At 36.2% G+C, this 23,226-nt stretch overlaps 2 protein-coding genes and 1 non-coding gene across 6 annotated transcripts; 2 read left to right on the top strand and 1 right to left on the bottom strand.

The window, feature by feature from the left end:
• Positions 1–1,794: 1,794 nt before the first annotated feature.
• Positions 1,795–13,844, top strand: LOC120493174 (uncharacterized). Of its 3 annotated transcripts, none has more exons than XM_039691692.2 (12): positions 1,795–2,094; positions 6,683–6,883; positions 6,987–7,400; positions 8,071–8,172; positions 8,312–8,383; positions 10,108–10,155; positions 10,597–10,644; positions 10,788–10,826; positions 11,618–11,644; positions 13,022–13,069; positions 13,584–13,643; positions 13,754–13,844. In XM_039691692.2, the coding sequence occupies exons 1-12, from the start codon at positions 1,953–1,955 to the stop codon at positions 13,795–13,797; spliced, it is 1,245 nt and encodes a 414-aa protein (XP_039547626.2). In that variant the 5' UTR covers positions 1,795–1,952; the 3' UTR covers positions 13,798–13,844. The 3 variants fall into 3 exon arrangements, with proteins under 3 accessions (XP_039547626.2, XP_039547616.2, XP_088988511.1); XM_039691682.2 differs by having other exon boundaries at positions 1,796–2,094; positions 6,984–7,400; XM_089132385.1 differs by having other exon boundaries at positions 2,004–2,094; positions 6,760–6,883; positions 6,984–7,400.
• Position 13,845: 1 nt separating this feature from the next.
• On the bottom strand, positions 13,846–21,972 carry fam114a1 (family with sequence similarity 114 member A1). Of its 2 annotated transcripts, XM_039691662.2 has the most exons (14): positions 21,887–21,972; positions 21,694–21,804; positions 20,342–20,653; positions 20,140–20,224; positions 18,572–18,753; positions 18,266–18,400; positions 17,876–18,028; positions 17,617–17,782; positions 16,745–16,830; positions 16,462–16,668; positions 15,512–15,651; positions 15,358–15,430; positions 14,575–14,628; positions 13,846–14,432 (listed from the first exon to the last, which is right to left on the bottom strand). In XM_039691662.2, the coding sequence occupies exons 3-14, from the start codon at positions 20,645–20,647 to the stop codon at positions 14,307–14,309; spliced, it is 1,713 nt and encodes a 570-aa protein (XP_039547596.2). In that variant the 5' UTR covers positions 20,648–20,653; positions 21,694–21,804; positions 21,887–21,972; the 3' UTR covers positions 13,846–14,306. The 2 variants fall into 2 exon arrangements, with proteins under 2 accessions (XP_039547596.2, XP_039547605.2); XM_039691671.2 differs by lacking the exon at positions 21,887–21,972 and having other exon boundaries at positions 17,656–17,782.
• Positions 21,973–22,175: 203 nt separating this feature from the next.
• On the top strand, positions 22,176–22,247 carry trnap-agg (transfer RNA proline (anticodon AGG)). The gene has a single exon. It is a non-coding gene; the product is annotated as a tRNA-Pro (tRNA).
• Positions 22,248–23,226: the final 979 nt, after the last annotated feature.

Raw genomic sequence — 23,226 nt, 5'->3', positions numbered from 1 at the left:
AACAAACCACCTAAGAGGTCATTTGAATTGACCTCCTACCTGGAGAACCAGGCAGTGGCCAAGTGGCGATAACTAAAACAGGAAAGGAGAGCCATTTATTTCGCATATACTTCACCCAAAGGGTGATCAGGACATCCAGTCCAGTCAAGACTACCCACCCCTCCCCTATAAATAAGTATTTCTGATTAAATATGTAGCCTTGATGAGCATTAAGCTACTTTTTAAAAAAAAAAAAAGATTAAAAACTAGGGATGCACAATATATCAGCCACCATATCGGTATTGGCTGATATATGATAATGTTTAATATTATCGTTATAACCTCAATAAGAAAATTTGGCCAATATATTAAAGCCGATAAATAATGGATTATTTCCTTCAGAGGATTGAAATCACTTCAAAAAATTATAGTCTGTCAGCTACATAATAATAATAAGAACATTATAATTGCTTATACTTTGGACATGGCTTTTAATGGTGAGACTTTTGTTTTTGTAATCAGGTTCTCAAAATGTATATCAAAATTGGAATAAAGTTTTATCGGCCAATATATCGGTTATTGGCTTTCAGATATAAAGAATTATCAGTTATTGTATTTGCCAAAATTTTCATATCAGTGCATCCCTATTAAAAAAACTAAACTTTTGAATGGTATAGGGTTAACTGATATTTTGGTGTGACAGCAGACAGCTCGAAGGGTTTAAAGGCAGCAGTGGTCCTCTCACTGGATGATGCTGATAAGGTGCTTGGTGCTGAGAGCTCTCCTAATCCCAGTGTGGGTCCTGATGAGAACCTTCCTCCTGCCCTGCCAAGATAACCAAACGCTCCCTGTTCAAAAAAGAAAAAAGAAATGAAAATATATACCATGTGAAAAAATAAGACTATGTAGATATTTTAATAAAAATATGCAAGAGATGATTTAGGCTATTTGTTTCAGATAATAATGATTATTATTATAAATAATATTATAATATTACTATACGTATGTGTAATATATATATATATATATATATTACAAATATATGGAAAGACACTGCTACGCAGAAGGAAGGTTTTCTGTATTGACTTATATTTCACTACTTTTCTTAACAACAATACAATTCACATGTATGGTAATATAATATTATACTTTATAAAATAATTTTATAAAATTATAAAAAAAAAATATGATAAAATAATACAATAATATTATTAAATATTATTATGAATATTATTTATTGATAAATAATATTATTAAATTAATAAAATAATATTATTAAAATGATCAAATAATATAAAATAATTAAAAAAAACTTACTTGCCTGGTTTATACTACTCTGAGCAATGTTTGAACTTTGTATTTTGAGCACTTCTTGCGTTGTTATTGCCTCTCCACAATGTCTTGTTTGAGTTAGTCCTGTAAGTCGCTTTGGATAAAAGCGTCTGCTAAATGACTAAACGTAAATGTAATTTAACACAAAGAGAAACAACTAACCGAAAGGAAGCTGCTTTGTGAGTTTGATTATCACCCATTGTTTTTATTTATTTTTAAGTAAATCATTTTAATAATGGCCACTTTAAAATAATGATAATACATCCTGAAATCAGGCATAACATTTTTTATTTATTTTCACCCTTTGGCCAAATTTGATGTCAAGAATACAGTAATTTAGCCCCACTGATGAAGAAGTCTGTGTGCATTAAACAAAACACAATATAGCTCTAAATTAATCATTTGAATCCTTTTGAGACAAGCAAAAACATGATCTAAAATGTCTTTTCTTTCTGTTTCAAAATTACACAAAACAGGAAGACAAGCAGGAAGTGGTAAAACGTTTCATGTATATAATCAAGAAAGTGTTAGTTGTGAAGGAGACATGCTGGAACTATCTGTAGGTTAAGTACGTAGGATTACTTTAAACTAAATGTGGGACTAAGATAAAGGCTGAGATGTGAGAGTGTGTGAGATTTCCAATGTATGGTCAACAAGTTGAGAGGTTGGCGACCACAGTGGCACATTCATCACCGTCTTTTACTATGACCAGATCAGGTGCCTTCAAACTCAGCATCGTCTTCTTTGTCACCTTCATCCTGTGCCTACCAGAGTTTTTTCCAAGTAAGTAAAAATAGCAAAGTAAGATGTTTTGGGGTCCTCAAGCAAGCGTGAGTGAGGGAAATTGTGACCATGTGTGTTTCAGTGAAATGCGTGGTCAGTAAGAAAATGTTATGATTGACAGCATGAGGAAATTCAGTATTGTCTGTCTTTTAGAAATATATAATATGGTGCATTGTTACAGTACATTACCTTCTGTATGTCTAAATTTCAGCATCATTGGCTAAAACAGTTGCCTCTCTATCACAGGTTATTACACCATGTGATCTGGACATAGTGAGCTGCGTTAGAGTTTGCACGTGTATGCTGTGTGTGTGTGTGAGTGCTAAAACTTTGGATTCTATCCAAACATAGCCTAGTACCAATACACATTTGGTTTTTATGGTTTTAGAGACTGTCTCTGAGCACAAAACTGTTAGGTTGGTTTGTTATTGGTTTCTAACTTTTAGACAGGAAGTGTCACTCTAACTTGCCAACATAAACAGAAAACCATGTTGGTGTTTGAGAAAACAGGAAGAACAACTTCTTAAAACATTACAGTTTTCATGATTAAGGTGTCAGATGGAAATGAGCAACAAGCTTACATTTTTGCTTTAACAAAAAAAAGGTTTAGGTAATGCTTTATTGTGAATACTGATATGTGTGTGTGTGTGATTGGTGTAATTTTCTGTACAGCATCATGGGTAATATAGTTTTTCAAGGAATTCTACAGTTAAACATACTTATTAAACTGAGCTGATTGATGACATCACTGTTTTTCTGCAGAACTGCTTTATAGTTTAAATGAATTTAATAATTGATGATCTTGTTTGATGCCCCTTTTTCTAACACAGTCTCATCCCAAAAAGTCATATAACTGACGTTTTTGGACGTATTTTGACCATACGTCAATATCCGCCTTTTTAGGGCCCCCTTAAACGTCGGTAGATGGCGATCCCGGGCCGTCATACAACTGACGCTTTACCTTTAACGTCATTGACGGGGTAGGTTTAGGGTTAGGTTTAGGTATGGGGTAGAGTTAGGATCCCATAACCTCATCTACCGACGTTTAAGGGGGCCCTAAAAAGGCGAATATTGACGTATGGTCAAAAGACGTCCCAAAACGTCAGTTATATGACGTCTTGGGATGAGACCGGGTTGCTTTTTCTTTTAGAGAAATGAACTCTATCTTTGAATCATTTGTTGAATCATCATTAAACAATCTGTATTGTATAAAGTGTTATATACTAAGTGGAATGCCACATAGGGCCCTAGAATTTGAAATTGAATTTATCTTGGCATAGTTAAATAATAATTACATGGACATGACATGACATACAGTGAGTCTCAGACACCATTGTTTTCCCCTTCTTATTTAAATCTCGATTTTGAAAAACAAAGTCAAAGTCAAACACCCCTGAAAAATAGGTGAATATCTACATAACACCGACTGTGACGCAACAGTTGGGATCATTAATATTTACGCCTCAAAAGATTTGCATATGCCAGCCCACGCTCAATGCCAGGTGAAACTGTGCCGCCGAATCATCGGAAGTTCTGCAGGTGAAAAACAAGCGAGGATCATAGAGAAAATCGAGGTCAAGGAAACAAATGTTATGTTCCAAGGCTGTGCAGGGGATGTGAGGACTTTTCATACCCTTCCCACCGAAAAGAAATGTCAACAGGCGTATTTGATGTTTATCTATAATCGGATAACATTACCGCAACAGTTTAATTCAAAGTTGTCAGTTTGCTCTGCCCATTTCATCACAGACTTTTCTAAACTGGCACAATATCAAGCAGGCTTCTCTCAACATCTCATAGATGAAGAAGATTCAATTCCATCTATATTCCCGCAAGCGAAGTAGTGATTTTATTAACAATAATTTACAATGTTATCTAGATCCAGCACAAGATCCTAGTACAGTAACAAATAGCAAACTCCAAGTAACGAGCATACATAACTAAATAGTATGACTAAGTATTTACGCTGAGGTTAATATTTATTGCCTAAATCTACAAAATAATACTGTAGATATGTAAATTCCCTTTTGTCAAATAATTTTGTCACATTTATTATATAGCGCTTTTTACAATACAGATTGTATCAAAGCAGCTTCACTGTGATAACATGAAAGTAATACAACACAGATCAATAATATTGTTGAATATTAAAATGTCCCCAACTAAAGTCAACAGTGGCAAGGAACCAAAACTCCATCAGGCGATTGAATGGAGAAAAAAATAAGTACAACGTATTATTGTGGTCCTGTTGTATTGTAAAACACTTTTGCTGCTATTGAGGTATGATACGGGTAAGTTTAGGGACAGGTGTGGTGGTATGGGTAGGTTTAAGGGTAGGTTAAGGTGGGTCAACTGTGTAATTACAAATGTAATTACATAAATTAATTACAGCTGTAATTACATGCTGGTATTTTTAAAATATAAGTACAATGTAAAAACATGTATGTACACAATAAGTCCATTGTATCAAATTATTAATTTCAATGTAAGTACATAGTACTTAAAGCCACTTAATATAAAGTGGGACCCTTCTTTTGATGTACCAAGTAAATCAGGATTTACGGGACGTGTTCCCGGTTCCGGCTGATCTAAACTATGCAGCCTAATTTGAAGGAAGTATATAGTGTGTTATGTGTATGTTAGGCCAAAGAGGTCTAGATTTGAACTGACAGATTGTGTCTGCTTCCCGGACAATGTTTGGAAGATTGTTCCAGAGTTTTGGTGCTAAATAGGAAAAGGATCTACCACCAGCAGTCGATTTTGATATTCTAAAAGTAAATAGTATTCGAAAATAGAATTAGTATGGCCCAAATCGTAGTATGTTGAAATGAGTGTTCCAAAGAGTCCGGATGGTCTACTACATAGATATGGATATAAAGGCTAGATGTGTTACTGCGGCGTTTCCATCGTCATCACCGGCGGCCATCTTGTCACAGACAAGCTGATGTAAAATGAGTGGTCAGCACGAACACAAATACTCTTATCTCGTTGAAATCTTGACGGATTTACAAACGGTTTGGTTTCTTACAAACGTTATTAACGTGGCTATAATTATCTGGATGATTATTTATTTATACACTTTTCATTCATATGCAGTGTCATAACTACATCTCTGATGTTTATAACAAAACAAACCGGTAGAAAATTGAGCAAGTGATGGTCATTTAAATAGTACATGTACCATTAACACAATGTTACGAGTGAGCGAGCTACCTGTGACAAGATGGCCGCCAGGTGCAGACGTCGACCTCCATTGGCCAGCAGCGTGGACGACATATCTAGCCTTTATATACATATCTATGGTCTACTATATCCAGTCAGAATCCGAAGTGCAGATCAATGCACACTCTAAACAGCTATTGCCCACAACCTATCGCGCTGGACAAGGATTTGGTTAGAACTTCAAACGAGTGAAAAGTGATAAACAACAACAGACATGGAGGACGCACGAGTCCGGCGGTTGTCTAGAGAGGTTTAGATAAAGGGGTTTGAGGGATTAATTATCAGTATCTAACCTGACAAAATGTATTTATTCAGACTTATTCAGAAATCCCAGAGTCAAATTGCAGATTCCGTTCCAGTAAGTGAAATTCCAGAGCCCGCTCCAGTTATGGTGTCATCAAAGAAGTGGTCCTTTCCTGGGCCACACAGACATCTGCTTTGTTTTTAATTTGATTGGGCTGTTCGCAATGCTTCATATTGTAGTTATTTCCCTCTCTAAAGCTGTTAAGTTCACAGTTTGAGTAGCTTTGAGTAGCTTGTTTGAGTTTTTTAATGTTGTGATTTAACTTGTAGCTGGTTGGGTTGGTTCATGATGTTTTAACAAAGAATCTTTTTAAATCCATATGGGAAAATGATAAGAAAAAAATACTGCAACAGGGCTACTGAAAAAACAGCCCATTCTCACCCCCAAGGCGTCACTTAACTGACGCCTTGGGAAGCATTTGGACATGCTTCAATATCTGACGCTTTAGGCGCCCTTTAGCGTCAGTTAGATGACGCCCTAGGATCGCGTGTACCCTACCCCCACCCCACACCTAAACCTAACCGCGTCCTCTAACTGACGCTTTCTTTTAGCGTCAGTTAGATGACGCCGTAGGATCGCGTCATGTAAGTGACGCTAAAGGGCGCCTAAAACGTCAAATATTGAAGCATGGTCAAAGGTGACGCCTTGGGGTGAGAATGCGTTGGAAAAAAGGGCACAGTTGCACTCTATTGCTGTGATCTCATGTGAGTGACATGTTGTCCCGCTCTCCCACCAGGAAACACATCATCAGGGAAGAGATGTTGCTGAAAGAGGGAGGGAAAGTTATTTTGACTAAAGATTGCAAAGGCACAAATATTAAAAAATTATGTCCACAGATAAATAATGTATAAATTTGACTTCATGGTGACTAAGTAAATAAAAAAAATCGCAATATGCTATAAAACCAATATGAATACAAAAAAAACATTTTTTAAGAACAATTAATACATGGGTTTAAACTTAAAGGATTTTCTTTTTTTACTGAATGTGGGTATTGCGCATGACTAAAAATCTGAAGTAAGAGCATTTTCCTCTTTTTCCCCCCTTTTTTTGGGTTGTCAGAAGTATCACAAATTCAGTTTTGCTGTGAGCCTTTTGACCCTTGCAGACCTGAAAATGATGCAAAGTTTTGTGGTCAGGCTGACCCTCCATGTGTGACAGAACTTATAAATGCCAGCAGTCAACAGAGACGCAATGAAGGATGGTATCTGTGTAAGGCTAAAATTGATTTGCGGCTTCTCCACAACAATCCGTCAGAGTCAGGTGGGATAGTTGTTTTATTATTATTTTATTTGTAAAATGTACTGCTGCTTGTTGTTTATTGTCTATAATAATACCTGTGTGTATGTTGTGCTTTTCATAGTAGAGGATGTGATGGTGCTTCTGACAATGAAGGCAGGCAATCTCACTGGATGGAACATTAGCGTATTTGCGTTTCTCAACAACACTGAACTATACACTGGACCCCAAAATGACCAGAGACTATTCTACTGCTACCTCCCACCAGATAACAGCCAATGTCCAGATCTGAACATATCCACAGAAGAACCCACACAACAAAACACCAGTCATCCAAGACAAAACACCTCCATTTTAAAAACCACTTCTTCTGCCAAACCAATCATCTCTTCACTTAAAACAACTACAATATCTTCACAAGTAACAGCTTCTACACATGAGCTTAAGTGCCAAACAACTAGCAGCAGTTTCCTCTTTTACTACCAGGAGCACAATGAAACAGCAAGATCGTCTGCATTACCAGTTACACAAACAAAAAAAGGTGAGAAACCGCCAGAAAACTGTTGTCTTTCACAACGCCATGCTTTTGCTATAACTTTTCTTGAAAAAAAAAAACAATACTTCTGAGCAAAAAGAGAAAATAGTTCCTATCAAACTTTGTTGGAAATGTATTTTTTGTATTTAAAAAATAATAATAACAATTCTGCATATTTATATTTCTTTCAGCCATGCTAATTACATCATATCAAATATGTTTTTACAAATACACAGTGAATCGTTCTCACCCAAGCATCTCTACCTCTCATAAATTCTCTCTGAAGGAGAGCTGAGACTCTTTTATCCTGTCTATTGATTCGTGTTTGGAAGGAGACAGCAGGACTTCATAATTCAACCTAACTTTTGATAAATATATTATAGCAATACATCAAACTAGTGTTTGACTCGTCCAAAACCACAAATCCTTTCAGACAGCACATTGCCAGACTCAGACAAGGTCATTTGGGTTAATGCAAGTGTAAAATAATCCGTTACATTTATATAGTGCTTTTCTGGGTACTCAAAGCGCTTGGTAAGACTTTTAAAGCTTCTGATGTTTAAGCATTGATATATTATATTCTGTTTTGTTTTTCATGTTTCATTCATGTATTGTGCTTCGCTAGTACTATTGTTAAAGTTTCTTGTTGCTATATACTTCATTTCCTTGTTCCTAGAGGGCTGGTGTGTGATCACTTCGGTGTGGTTAGCTCTGGTACTGACTGTGGTTGTGGTAACTCTTTTGAGTGCGTGCTGCCTGATCTTCAAGACCAAACATAGTGAGTATCACTTCTACAAATCAATCAACAACCCTTTGACACTGAGGTGTTTTCAGTTTGTATCCATAACGATCATGTAATTGACAATATGGACATCACATTATTTGGATCAATCTTGTTTTTGGTCTTTTTACTTTAGGAAAGTCCCAGTTGTTCACAATTGTGCCGATTTCAGCCAGCGGACATGAGCTCAGCAAGCCAAAAGAAAATTGTGAGTGACTCTAACAAGTTTATATAGTCGCAAAGCTTTTCTATGATCATGCTAATAGCACTTTTCAGGGTAACATGTAACAAAAACTGCGAACAACCACAATAGCGAGTGATCAGACTAGGGCTGGTTTCGAAAACGTAGGCAGCTGACTTGTTGACTCGCTGCCCTATCAGGCAATGACTTAGCATTTACGCACAAAGGTTCCTCACAAATCGGATAGACTTCTGAGGCAGTGTTACGGTTTAATGATCTACTGCAAAATAGAGAGAGCCTTGGTGAAATCTAAGCGAATAATTTAATGACTACCGTAGGGTTACAAAATGTGTTAAAATGTTTCATTTAGGTTCCGAAACAATAGTATGTCCACTGAGGAAGTTCATTAGTGTGAATTTTGTAACTAAGGTAATTATGTCACAATCATGCCAGTTCCTGTCTGTCCTGATCTTTCAATTGCAAGTTAAATTGATACAATCACCTTTTGTTTTAAATGGTTCTTTCAGTTCCTGTCTCAGCGTTTGGAGACTATCACATTTTGTCATTGAAGAGTCTGACTGATTAGATTAGTTTCTAATCACCTTTTGTTTTAAATGGTTCTGGGAGCACCTGGCTCAGTTTGAATAGTTATGCTGATTGGATTGGTATCACTCTCACAGCATACGTAATTTACATGCTTTGTTTCAGAGTGTCTCCACCTCTATGTAACCACTCCCCCTTATTTTGGCTGAGGTCAGACTTTGGACAAAGCAGACTACAGCAATGCAAAAGCAATAAAGAACTCTGCTTAAAAAGATACACCCGAGTCTCCTGGTCTTCGTTTCTGAGTTTCCAACACTTTAGAAAATAAGTTCACAGCACTACAATAGAGATTTTTCGCTAGAAATTACATCATAAGTGGCGAATATTGATTGAAAATGTACGTTTACATACAAACTGATGACCAGCAACAACTTTCAGATGCTATCTAGCTCAACTGTCACAGAATGGAAAGCACAGGATTGTGGAATATCAAAGGCAGCAAAGGATTCATCTATGCTGCCTTCAAAAATAGATCAGATGAAGGTATCTCAGGAGACAGGAAGTGAAACTAACATTGCATTCGGACGTGTCTTGATACAGTACCTTCCTACCTTGGAATGCATCCTCCAAAGGCAGCATGTATCAGTTTTCACAGACAAAAGACTGAACCCAAAACAGTGATATATACATACACTGTGACTAAACTAGATAATTAACAAGACACAGATGGGGAAATCAAAAACCATGGCTACAAAATAGCATGAACAAAGGTAACTTAACCGAGAAACAAAAGCCAACTGAAATCGGAAAACTTTGTTTGGCCATTTATGTACATTTCAATGGTATTTTAGGGGCCTGAAAAAGCAAGCTTTTGAAAATGGGTTTCAAAGTTCAGGGTTTTGAAAACGATGCCCTTACCGTCTCCACCCACGTAAACAACAAAAACGCATTAAATTTTCACACATGCATTATGTGCTCAAAAATTGACAAAGTGACATAGCCAATTAAATGTCCTGGCATTCATAATACAGCCTCTTTTTTTGTCATTTTCGCAGATCCGTGTAAACGGGGATCATTTTGACAACGTTGGCTTCTGATTTTATTACTTTGTTGTCGTGCATAGTCTTATACTCAAAGTCCAACTCAAGCAAAACACAAAACACAGATCAGATGTGGCAGCTAATTAATGTTTTAATTTTTGCTTTCAGTGGTGAGCAATGTCCCTGATGTGTCCATAGGAATGTACAGCATGAGTGGTAAGCAAGTGTTTGTCTTGTGATTGCTTTTTTTAAAAAACTTGTATAAATAAACCATGGCAGTACCATGGTTAGAGGAATGGTATCAGTGGTATTTGAAATATACTATGATATTCATAATAACATTTACATGCTCCTCTTAAGAATACCATAATATTACCATTGGCATAAGCCAAATTAATATAGGGTAATACCATAGTAAACAAAGTAGGCCAATGCATACTTTTTCATAGAGCTTCGCTATTGAAAAGCTATTCAGAAAATAGAAGCAATCAAACCAACAACAGGGCGAAAATGTGCAAGTGCCGTGACCAGTCCGTTAGTCCAGCGGTACACGCAGCAAGGTTGTTGTTATATATATATATATGTTTTATAATGTATAATTTATAAGCTACTTGTTTAGTTATTAAAGGTTGATGTATTTCTGTTTCTCTCATACAGACGATGATGTATTCTTAGAGATCTCTTCAACTGAAAACAGAACAGAAGGTAAACAAACATCCTGTTCCATCATACTGCACACTTTTTACCCAGAAGAGATTTGTGCTTTATCAAAATGCTGTTAAGTAACCTTGTATGTTTTTACCAGACTAGCTCCAAACCAACCTAACTCTCAATCTATACTTTCACAGGAAACCTGCTCAGGTTAGCTGACCTTATGTACAAGAAAAGTAAGTGTTTGTTTAGATATTTCTTTTTACAGAGAGAGGCATAAGTTGTGTCCCAAATGACGCACTATATGCACCTCCATGTAGAGTATGAATTTTATACAGTTATGTCACTCAAAATCTGTATCTGATAGTCCCTCCCCCTCACTATGAAACTAAAGTTGTGACATTGAGTGCATGAAGTGTCCAGGATTCCACACTTTGTTTTTCGGTTAATAAAGGGCATAATCTGGGAATTTAAAGTGCACTTGTTCAGTCTGAACACACTTACACTGTTTAAACTACAAAATGGCCCAGAATAGTGGACAAGCAATTTAAGGGACACTAATAAGGAAAATTCTGTCATCATTCCCCTCGAGTTGTTTAAAACCTGTATGACTAAGATAACATATTTGTCTATGGAACATTTTGAGAATGTTCACGTTGCTCATTACTATATAGTGGATGGGGACCAGAAAACGCCAAGTTCCAAAAAGGAGATAAAAGCACCATATGTGACTCTTCCAAATCTTCTGAAGCCATATGATAGCTTTTATTATTTTGTGAGCCGTGGTCACCATCTACTTTTATTGCATTCTTCTATATATAAAATTTTGGATGGGTTATTCCTTAAAACCTACTTTAAGGCCCACATCAATCTGTGTGTGTGTGTGTGTGTGGACGGCAACCACATCCTATATATATATATGAGGAGGTTGTATACTGTATTGAGGAACTGGTCTCCTGTGTATTACTTTAATGGTAGGCTATGGCTATGTGTGTTTAATTATTTACAATGGTCTCTCATGTTCTAGGATTGTCTCCAATCTTTGAGATTACAGGTATGAATGAGACATTTAACACATTTACATATTCTTTCAAGAAACACAGTAGCACTGAATAGCATTAAATAGACCTATAGACCATTTTACAAGATGTAAACACTGGTCCAAAAACACTTCCTGTTTCAGTTTGTAACTGCTTTCTTTATTTCACATGTAAAGAAAGCATCTTAAAGATGTTTGTTTAACTTTCTGATTCAGTTTTATATGTTCTGTTGGTTGTATTTTATCCCATTTTATCACACAAAGTAATATGTATTGTACTGTATAGAAAATCTCAATGCTTCATTGTTTGCAAAATATAAAACATACTGTATTACAGCCCAGCTCAGCTAAATGCAACTAAGTCATAAAAACAATAAAGGGGTCGTATTATGCTTTCTTACATTTTGTTGACGTTTGAGCATGATAGAGATCTGCAAACTTAAAATGTACAAAATTCCACTCTAAAGGGAGTTATTCCCGATATCAGTTAGCAAACACTGTTTCTGAACTCCCTGAAACGCCTCGACTCGTTTTCTTCTGGGAACATACACATCACTATATCCCTTTAAATAATTAATGTGCAAAAAAGGGACAAGGCCTGGATGAGTTTCATCGAAAGCTTAAAAATGCTGCCTTTGGGGGATGCATTTCAAGGTGGGAAGGCATCGGGCCATGTCCGAATCCAATGTTAGCCTCACTTCCTGTCTCTTGAGATACATTCATATGATAAATTTTTGAAGGCAGCATAGATGCATCCTTCGCTGCCTTTGATATACCACACCCCTGTACCCGTCAGTTTGTGTGTAAATGACTGTTTTTGACCAATGCTTTCCACTTTTGATGTCATAGTACTAAATATTTGCTTAGTTATCACCAAAGCTTGCTCTACAGTGTTGTAGATCATTAAAGCCTTACGCTGCCACAGAAGCCTGTCCTAAACTGTTTTGTGAGGTTCCTTAGTGCACAAATGATGCCTGCAGTCATTGCCTGATAGGGCAGCAAGGTAACAAGTCAGCTGCCTAAAGCTTCAATACAGTGTGTTTTGTGGTAATGACAAGGGTTGACATTTCCGAAACACGCTCGTATCAAAGCACGCTGCGTTTTTCGAAAAGGAGGGGCTTCATATAGACCAGAACTAAACAAGCATGTTATAGACAGACAAGGAAGAAAGGGGCTGCAATCATGTAAAATATGTGAAAAATAATGAGTTTTGAAAAATCAAGCATGAAAACCGAAAGACTTTTAAAAAAGCATAAAAGGACCCCTTTAAGATATTATTAACATTAACATGATTTTCAGTAAAGCTACTTTGATTGAAACAATGTATATTGTGAAAGACCTTTTTATTTTATTGTTTAAATAAAACTGACTTCAAAATTGACTTGATTCCAGATGAAAATGAGGACGAGGAGCAATGTAATGCCCCAGAAACAAAGGAAGGTAAATATAAATGGATGAGGAAGAGTCTAGCTTGTCTCTGTATAATAGTGATCATTTATAGTTGAGATAAAAAATGGCTCAAAAGTCCAAACCCTCAAGCATTTCGTGTGTTTGGAATATTAAACAGCATTTGTATGCTTTAAATCCAGTCTAAGTGGAGACTTTACAAAGCAGATTAATACTTCAAAAAGATGTCCACATTAATTTACTCATCCATCAGCTGATGTAAAACAGTCTGATGTCTGATGATGATATACTCTCTTGTCACTACTAGTTCCAGTAAAGCCTGAAACAGTGTTTGAATCTTTTTTTTTTTTACACTCTTTGAATCTTGCATAATGTCTCATCCGGTCACAGTGATGATGACACAAGCTAATGATCGGTAGATCTTTGATGCCAGTATGTTGCTTGGGGCAAAATAAATTGCACTACAGATGGACTCCTGGCAAGACTAATGTTGTCATGCATACAATTCTACAAGACACATTTTTAATAAATATTGTTACTCTTACAGAGTTTAAAAAATCAGATCAGCTTCAACATCTAGCAGCACAAGGCAACTGTGAACCATCAAGTAAGTGATGTTTCCAGCCTCTCATTCTTCATTAACCATTAAAAAACAGAATTATTAATTTGATATATCTGTCATTTTACACCTTCTCCATTCTCTTTTTCCATCTCCAGCTTACCTGCATCATCGAAACAACTTTACTTGTTCCGGTCAGTAAGAAAACGGGGATTCTTTAAACCTTTAAATCAACGAGAAACAGCAGAGGCACTTTTTAAAATTGAAAGTTTATTTAAACTAATGAACAACATGTGACGTATTGAGAACTGGACTTTTTCACACGCTAACAATGCAAAACATTACTGTACTGATAATTTCAGTCTTTAGTTTCATATTACAGATTATGTTCTTGGAAATTTTATTCAAAATAAAAACTGGTAATTGTGTAACTGTTCATTATTTTAAGCGAGTCGGTTGGACCTCCAAATCTTCTCAGACAATGCAACACATGATTAATAATCTTCATTTTTAGTAAAGTAACTTAAAAAAGAACAAACACATATATAAAGTGGACCAGCAGCTTGCTAAATAAGTTAGGAGTTTCAATCTTATTTTATTAATTATGTCTTTGTAAGAGTCTATATATAGACTAGAATTGCACTTTTTTTGGTTTAAGCTCTCAAATTGAAGCAACATACCTAAACAATACACACGCACAGAATGAGGGCACTATTCTTTGGATGCTGGTTCAGGGACTGGCTTGATTGTGGTTCTGCTGGTCTGAATGTGCGAGACCTGAAGAACAGGCAACAGCAGCTGGAATGCATTATGGATGTAAGTAGTGCTATTACAACCCTGGGGAAACAAGACACAGTGCAGTGATGAAGGGTCGTCATTATCATAACTATAGTCATTCTAATCATCATCATCAAAACCCCTATAGCCGTCTCCTCGTTTGTTAGCTGTGCATTATGAAAATGATCATATTCAGTTTTACCTCCAGCATCACACTGTCCACTAGAGGATTTAGCTCTTCTGCCTTTCTCTGATTCTATAGGGACAAAAATAAAGATACAAAAACAGGATGTTCATTTTAAACTTCAGGAGAAATAAATAGTTGTATTTAACAATAACAACACTGACATGCACAACATATGCAACCTGTTTTACTTCCATAATGTGACACATTTCAAAGTGATACAGTGGCCCACAGTGCAACACCACAAAATCACTGGGAAATCAAGACCATTCTTACTAGCATTAAATAACAAAAGATTCTCAATATGAGTAAAACAAACGTGTTACCATTAAATAACAAAAGATTCTCAATGCGAGTAAAACAAACGTGTTAAAATGTAAGTTTATGTGCTGGAAACACATGCAGATACTACAGTCTAATTTTGAGGAGCAACTGCTTCTACTGTGTTGTGACAATTCAGTTGCTTTGCTACAAAATGTAGTTTGCTCTGTAAATTTAGCTGTGCTGTGCCACAGTAGAAACAGCTTTTTCAGCAAGAAAAAAAAATTTAAGCTGGGACATTACTTAATCTGAAAGGAACTGATTGGATCATGAAATATCTGTATGACAAGTGATTGGAAAGGAGGGGCTGAAAAATAAGAGGGAATCAACTTAAAGCAAACCGAACCGAAGTCAAACTAAAAAGGGAATAATTTTAGAGATGGAGGTATTAGTTGTATTTGAACATTTTTAGCAATATCATCCACTGATAAATAGTTTAAAATAAGACCAGGAACATGCGTTAGGGTCGGTCAGACTCACCCCTACAGCCAGTAATGTGTCTGAGAACTTTCGAGCCAGGCACCCGACCTCCTTACACATGGCACTGGTTAACCTGGGCATACACAACAGTCACTATACAACTAATAAAATGACTTGTCCAATACTGTTTGTTAGAAACAGCTGAGGAACTCACCTGACCAGTATACTGGCCTGTTGGCAGGCTGGCTTCTCCAGCTCTTGTCCGTGTAAAATCAGCTCAGCCACTTTATGTAGCTGTTCTATACTACGAGCGGTCACCTCAGCAAGACTGCCCACTGATGACAGATACACCTTCTACATTCACAAACATACACATACAATAAAGGTTTATATATATATTTTTTTTTTAAGAAAGCAATACTTTTATTCGGCAAGGAAGCAATAATTTGATCAAAAGTGACAGTAAAGAAACCTACTGTTATAATTAATATTGATATTTTAATTAAATACTATTTAAAATTATATTCATCAAGAAATCCTGACAAGAAAAAAAATAAATAAATAACAAAAAAACAACAAGGTCTAGAGACTAGAAGTTAAACCTCTTTAAACTTGAGTCGTGAGAAAGAGGACATTGAGTTGGCAACACCGCTTATTCTAATATCACATATTTAATATGGATAGTATGCACATTGTGATGCAGTATAGGTCTTAAATCTCATTCTCTCCATGTAATCGAATGGGATGTAAGTCCAACTAAAACATATAATTACACTTCAAACATTTTTTTTCCAAAGATGGTTTCTGTCATTTAAGGTAGTCACACAGACATATGTTCAAGTGTTTGTTTCTCTAATAAGTCTGGTTTTAGTTATTTATTTGATGCTATAAAACGTGGTGTAAAATTATGATTGACAGCTGTGCTTGTGATCAAGTCTGTGGGAGTGGGAGTATGGAAGGGAAATTGATGGATCAGGATCACTTCTGGAATATTTTGGCTTAATTTTTCTGTAGTGCAAGGAAGTGGAAACATGTCGTCCATCTTTTTTTACAGTCTATAAGTAAAACTATGGAAAAATAGTGCAGAACACATTCTGTGTGTACAGAGAATAAGAAACTTGTATATATATGCATACTCAACGACACACTCAAAACATTTCTCACCTCAACATCATCCGAGTTTCCATCTTTTGTATTATTTTTATCGTTTTTTCCCTCTTCTCCCTTTTCTTTCTTTTCTTCTTCTTTTTGTTCCCCCTTTTGTTCGGGGCAAGGGGTGGAGCACTCTTCCTTTAATTCCTCTGTTACATTCTTGACAACTTTCTGGGATTGCTCCACTTCTCGCACCCAATCATGAGCTTTTATTCGGGCCTGCAGGGCACACGGTTAGATTAGTGTTTATGAATAACGTGTGTATGTCTGTATGTGTGTGTGCGTGTATCTGTACTTTGCTCAGCTTGTCTGGAGTTGCAGCAACATGGAGCTCAAAGAGTAGCTCAGTAAGAACACTGACAAACTCCTCTCCATCAGCAGCTGAAACACACAGATCACACATATATATAATACCCATGGGCAAAAATGAGGAGAACTGAAATATTTATAGTGCTCTGACTGAGTCACCTGTCATTTCAAATCAATGTCTGTTCATTGAGATTTGCAAATACCGGGTTTTCCAATTCTTGTGGTATGGTGATTTAAACCAGAATTATACATTATAACAATTTCACAGCCTTAAAGGAGTAGATCACTTTAAAAAAAAACTTTTGGTGATAATTTACTCACCCCCATGTGATCCAAGATATCCATGTCATTCTTTCTTCAGTCGAAAAGAAATTAAGGTTTTTGATGAAAACATTCCAGGATTTTTCTGACCTTAGAGAACCTAATTCATCGTCTGGTGTCGTTTAAAGCCCTTTGAAGCTGCACTGAAACTCTCATTTGGACCTTGAACCGTTTGGTTCCCAATGAAGTCCATTATATGGAGAAAAATCCTGGAATGTTTTCATCAAAAACCTTCATTTCTTTTCGAATGAAGAAAGAATGACATAGATATCTTGGATTACATGGGGAAAGGTTTTTTTAAAGTGAACTACTCCTTTAATAATTATGCAGATTATATTCTAATCATTTTAACTCTAAATCTGTGATTGGATTTAAAATTTAAAAGTGTGAACTTGACCATTTAACCTTAATATCCATTCATGCAGAAATTGTAATAAAGATTTATCCCTCACAGGATCTTGATTTTGGTCTTGGATTTGTTCACATCAGATTGTGATCTGGATTTGTCTAATTATGTTTTGGCAATTTAAGACTCACAGAGAGGAGTGGAACACTGAATTTGGGAATTAAGATCACCGTTTTCCCCAGAGGCGGCATCAGCTTCCTCCTCCTCACGAGTGATGAAGATCTCTTTAATCGCAATCAGCTCCTTCTTCAGAACTTCCAAATCTTCCTCTTCCAAAGAGGACAAGAACTCCTGCACCTAAAATAGACCTTTTTTGAGTAATTTCAGCTTGTATTTTGTTAGCAACAGGTACTATGGGTGAATGTACAGTATGTAGTGAGTGTTACCAACCCTTCCTTCACTCTCATTGGAAAGAATCTCCAGTGCCTCGAGATGAGACAAGCCTTGATAATCATCAAACAAGATCCCATAGTGGGCGGTTGGTTCTGAAACCATCTGACTGCTCAGTCTCTCTCTCTCCTTTTCCTTTGCTTCTTTTAGCATCTGCAGAAAAACACAACATAAGCACATACATCAGGCAAGTATCAGACAAACATACTGAAAATATGGCAGGATTTTCCCACAAAAAGTCAATAATGCAAGAATCTTCTAAGGTACAACGGTTGTAGGTCTTCATTCACAATTTATCATAACCTCTGTACTGTACCTTATTGTAAAGTAACATTGGGCTAGGGTTTTACATCATGTAAGAAAGATTTGAGCATTTGTTGACCATCTTACCTGAGACAGAGAGACAGTTCTCTGCATCAGTATTTTAGTCTTTTTAAAGCCTGGATCACTCTCTGCCAAGACAATCATGGTCTTCTTTCCAATGAACTCCAAAGCATCAAGACCTCCTGTTATTACTGACTTTCCCTGCGAGAGGGAGAAAAAAAGGGTGCAGGGGGACAAGAAAGATTAATTCATCTTGGGTGATTCAATTACAAGTCGTCTTAAATCTTAAATGCACCATCAAGTGTAGGATCTGTGATCATGGTAAGTCATGTTAAAACTAATGAAGTGTGTTATATCCTTGTGCTGACTCACAGTGTTCTGAACAGCGCTGCTGATGGTTGACAGTACTCCTCTGTGCACCTCCTCTGAATGAACGTGTTCTGCCTTATCTGTCCCAGAATGCTCATGGGCCTCTTCTGCCTCCTCACATGATGAGCTCTGACGCATTCGGAACGCCCCACCTGCTTTCCCTTTTACAGTGCTTAACCCTTGACCTAAGGAATATCAAAACATTGAAGGCTATTATTAAACTTTAGGGCTGAATTAACTCTGCAAGGCTTGATGCACAGAACATATATTAACAAATAATCGGATTTATTGTCCTAAAGTTTACATTCACACAACTGTGTTTACTATAATACCTACTAAGACGCTTAGGCTAAGATATATATATTTTTATAGTATTTTCTCTCACATTCGCATATAGCAGAAAATAACAGGGCACAGGACTGTTCCTTACATGTGATTGGTTGATGTTAAAAAACACAAAGCGTGCGCACAGAAAGCCGCCTCTCGGACATTCATTTCTCTTTCACGCCTTAGGGCATACGAACGGTCAAATACACACAGTTATGTCAAAATGCCAGTCGAAAAGTTTATTGAATATGCGAATATTCACATAAATACAGTCAGTTATGTCTTAGGTGAAAGTAAACAGTTGGGAAAGAAAATGGATGTGTGTCAATAGGATCAGTGCTTTAGGTCTTAAAGCAATAGCAGCCTAAAAAAAGACTAAAAAACTTTTGTAGCTTTAAAATGAATTAATGTGTATTTAATTAATGTGAAGGCTATGCAGTGTTTTATTTTTACATTTGATTATTCAGGTCTAATGTATTGTATCTGTACTATTTTTTGCAATTTGCTTCTTTCCCAGATAGCAAACTGACATTGAATCAACGTGGAAACATGACATCGAAATAACGTTGATCTGACATTGTTTTGCTCATCGAATTAACGTTGAACCAACGTCAGACGCGTCATTCTTTCAAAACTAACGGAAAATCAACTTGAAATCAATGTTGTTTCAACGTTATGAAAGCAAACCAATTTTCGATTTTCATTTAGCTTGTCTGACGTTGGTTCAACGTTAATTCGATGAGCAAAACAATGCCAGATCAACGTTGTTTCGATGTCATGAGAGACGTCGTTTCCACATTGATTCAATGTCAGATTGCTGTCTGGGTTTTACTTTTAATAACAGAGATAAAATAAAATAACAATAGAATAACTAACCGTCCACCCCTAGTGTCAGGTATTTTTGTTTACCTGGATGCTCTTGATGTGAGGTTTTCATGTTTATATAACTATATATTACCAAGTTGAGTTGTTGGTATTTGAATAGTTTTTGTTTGTTTGATTGATGATCAAATTTTAGGGAAAATAATAGATTGTGAAACATATATTGGTTATATCATTTTAGGTTTTTAAATATAACTTCAATTATATTTTACACACTTAAAGCATTATCGTATCGTGCAGCCCTTCTCATATGTATAATCTGCTATTGTGACTGTGTTATCTACCATTTAACTGTGGAAGGATCAACTGTAAGGTTAACTATTGCAATCTCACTGCAGTGACAGGTTGCTATGGTGACTTACCCACAGTGGATGTTGCAGTGGTCAGAAGTGACTTCCCCCAGGAGCCCCAACTACTCCAGCCTTTAGATTTAGACTCATCCAGGGGCTGATAATGCATCCACAACAGCCGAAGTCACAAAATACAAAAATGTGTTATGGATTTGGTATCATATGGCACAAAATATTACTTAGACCAAACACAGCTCAACACTATTGAATGTACCTCTGCTTCTTCCTGTTTAATATCTGGGTCCAAGCTCACTGACTCCACACATTCAGTCACCTGACCCTCAGGGTTTTCATTTGATGGGTGTACCTGCTTCTCTTCAGTAGCTGTGGGTGTGCCATGCACATCCGCTGCCACGTTAGTTACATCAGGGGTCGATATTCCTAATGAAAGTTGTGATAAAGATGGGACCTCCTCATCTGTGTTGACTGCAGCTATGGGGCCAGTTTCATCAGAGGCAGTCGGGTGGAGGGAAGGGGGAGAATTTGCAGTGAGGTCTTCCATGGTCTCATCTTGCGACATGGTGCTCTGATTAAAACAGATCAACAAACAAAGTGTAATGAGAGGCCATGTAAGCAGCTAGCCATGATTACACAAACTAACTTCCGGCTCGATGCTGAGACAGCTCTGACTAAGGTTTGCAAAAAAAAAAAAAACTACTCTTAATAAGCAGTAGGATCTTTATTGAAGCAAAAGTCATAGTTAATAGTTAGTTAAAAATGAGATTTAGACCCTAGTCTAAAGTGTGACTATACTTTTTCTTTTTCTTTTTTATCTAATTAGGTTTGCGTCATGGTTAGGCCCTGAATTTGGATTTGGGTTTAGCAACTATTGTCATTTCTGAGTAAAAAGCAGTATATTATTGATATTATTATTACAATTATCATTATTATTGTGAAACCAATATGTATGTGTAGGTGTGTATGAAAAGAAAAGCATTCACACAGAACAGCATTCACACACAGTACTGTCCCTGAATGGTGCCGCACTGTCAAGCGCCTTTGTTTGATGATGTGGATAGCGGCGCCATCTAGCGGTTGTTTTTTACACGTACAAGCAACATTCAAACATTAGTTTGTAAATATACTTTCAGTAAATGAATAAGGTACATTCAAACATTAGTTTGTACACGCTCATAAAACGAATACACAGACTGTATATAAGGCAGATTATAAACTAGGGTTACAAGTTACAGTTTCTATACAAAAATATGCGTGCAGTTTCATGATAACAGTTACCCCCAAGGCTCAATTTCTACTAGCTTAAATGAAACGTCTATGTTTGACCATAAATAATTCATTCGTTTCCCTATTATTTGCATGTTTATTGTCTCTTCTTTATGTATTGACAAAAAATATTTTGAAATACTCTGCGAGCACTTCAAACTCGAACGCAGACGCCAATTTAACTTAAATATCATCCAAAAGAATAACAACAAACGCGACATATGGAAGTAGTCTATGGAGAAGACCATAACGCTAAAACGTAAGCTACAAAGATGCAAAATTAACATTTGTAGTACTATTTCTTCTGCATTAAAGTTAAATCATGGAGTCATCCCTTCTTACCAGTTCTGCTGACAGTCGCGCTCGCGCAACCCTTCCGCTCGAGCTCGCGCCACGTCGGCAGCGGGGTCGCGTGCAGCTGTGGCCGGTGACGTCACCTGAACTTTTGGCACTCTTGATAGGGAAATTGATAAGAGACAAACTATTAAATATTGCATAAACATTGTAGTAAAATGTTGTGTGGTAGGCTACTAACTCCTGTTTGGGACTGACAGTGAGGTATTCATCATCAGTTTGATCTCGGCTTTTAAGATGGCGATGCGTTTCAGCGTTGGTCTGGTGAATGGGAAAACTGGGAATATGAAGTAACGTTAATGAGATAACTGAATCATTCCAAAATTTGAAAAACACATTGTCCTATAACTAAGAAAATACACGAGTCACTGTAAATCTGTTTATAAATATAAAAAGCAATGAGTAAATTCCGTAAATTCGCTCTACCTTAAACTTTTGTGACCTCTCATATGACACACATTTTTCCGTCTGGCTCGTTGGTCTAGGGGTATGATTCTCGCTTAGGGTGCGAGAGGTCCCGGGTTCAAATCCCGGACGAGCCCTATCTTTTGACTTGTAACAACAGGTAAGGAAATTATAAACTACAGATCACACGTTATAGTCTCTATACAAAAACATGTAGGCATGGAGTTTAATGATTCCTCCTAGGATGCATTTCTTCTGAAATCATGTTCAAAACATCAATAATTGATTTTAAATAGATTATTTCCAGCATGTTTTTGTGTATTACATTATTTATTACATTTATTCAATAATTTATGACTGTAAATATAAATATTTTGTAACAAAATATCTTCACTGTCACTTTTGATCAATTTAATGCAAGGTAGATGAATAAAAGTGTTAATTTCTCTCTTTTTTAATTGTACCACATGTTTGAATGGTATCATGGTTTCCACAAAAATATGAAGCAGCAACTGTTTTCGAGATAGATAATAATAATAAATGTTTCTTAAACAGCAAATCAGCATATTAGAATGATTTCTGAAGTATCATGTGACACTTAAGACTGGAGTGCTATAAATATAAACAGGAGAAAATGAATTAAATTTGACAATAGTCACACAGAAAATGGCTATTATAAATTGTAATGATTAAACAATATTACTGTTTTTGCTGCATTTTTTTGTTGAATAGACCTAAAAGCAGCCTTGGTGAGCAGAAGAGACTTCTTTCAAAAACATTAAATAATTGTAATCTTTCACCGAATATTGTCTGCCTTATTATTATTATTTATTTATTTTATTTTATTTTTTTGCATTGAATAAAATACATGAGAACTTAATGCACAAGTGTTTGTAGTTCACAAGCCAATCATAAAATCATCAAATATAGGGAAAAAAATATTATAGATATTAGTGGTTATTGTTTAGTAGTATATTTGATATCTTACCAAATCAAAATCAAGAGTTGGCATAAAATTAAAAAAAAAAAACAAACAAAAAAAAAACATCAATTAGACAAAGTTCAGATAAACGCTGCTATTAAACCTGACATTTCTGTCCCCCTCACTTCTGAAAT

This window comes from Pimephales promelas, chromosome 6 (assembly GCF_988280905.1).
Source record: "Pimephales promelas chromosome 6, fPimPro1.hap1.1, whole genome shotgun sequence".
NCBI classification, from domain to species: Eukaryota; Metazoa; Chordata; class Actinopteri; order Cypriniformes; family Leuciscidae; genus Pimephales; species Pimephales promelas.
The sequence above is the reverse complement of the archived record's forward strand: the minus strand, read 5'-3'. Positions and strand labels throughout refer to the sequence as shown.

Coding starts and splice junctions, on each gene's coding strand:
- fam114a1 (XM_039691662.2), bottom strand. CDS start 20,647: ATGTCGCAAGATGAGACCATGGAAGACCTCACTGCAAATTCTCCCCCT. Junction 16,831..17,616: donor TCAGTGTTCCACTCCTCTCT/GTGAGTCTTAAA, acceptor TGTGTGTTTCAG/CTGCTGATGGAGAGGAGTTT. Junction 14,433..14,574: donor TGGACAGTGTGATGCTGGAG/GTAAAACTGAAT, acceptor TTGTTTCCCCAG/GGTTGTAATAGCACTACTTA.
- LOC120493174 (XM_039691682.2), top strand. CDS start 1,953: ATGTATGGTCAACAAGTTGAGAGGTTGGCGACCACAGTGGCACATTCA. Junction 6,884..6,983: donor CAACAATCCGTCAGAGTCAG/GTGGGATAGTTG, acceptor TGCTTTTCATAG/TAGAGGATGTGATGGTGCTT. Junction 11,645..13,021: donor TCCAATCTTTGAGATTACAG/GTATGAATGAGA, acceptor ACTTGATTCCAG/ATGAAAATGAGGACGAGGAG.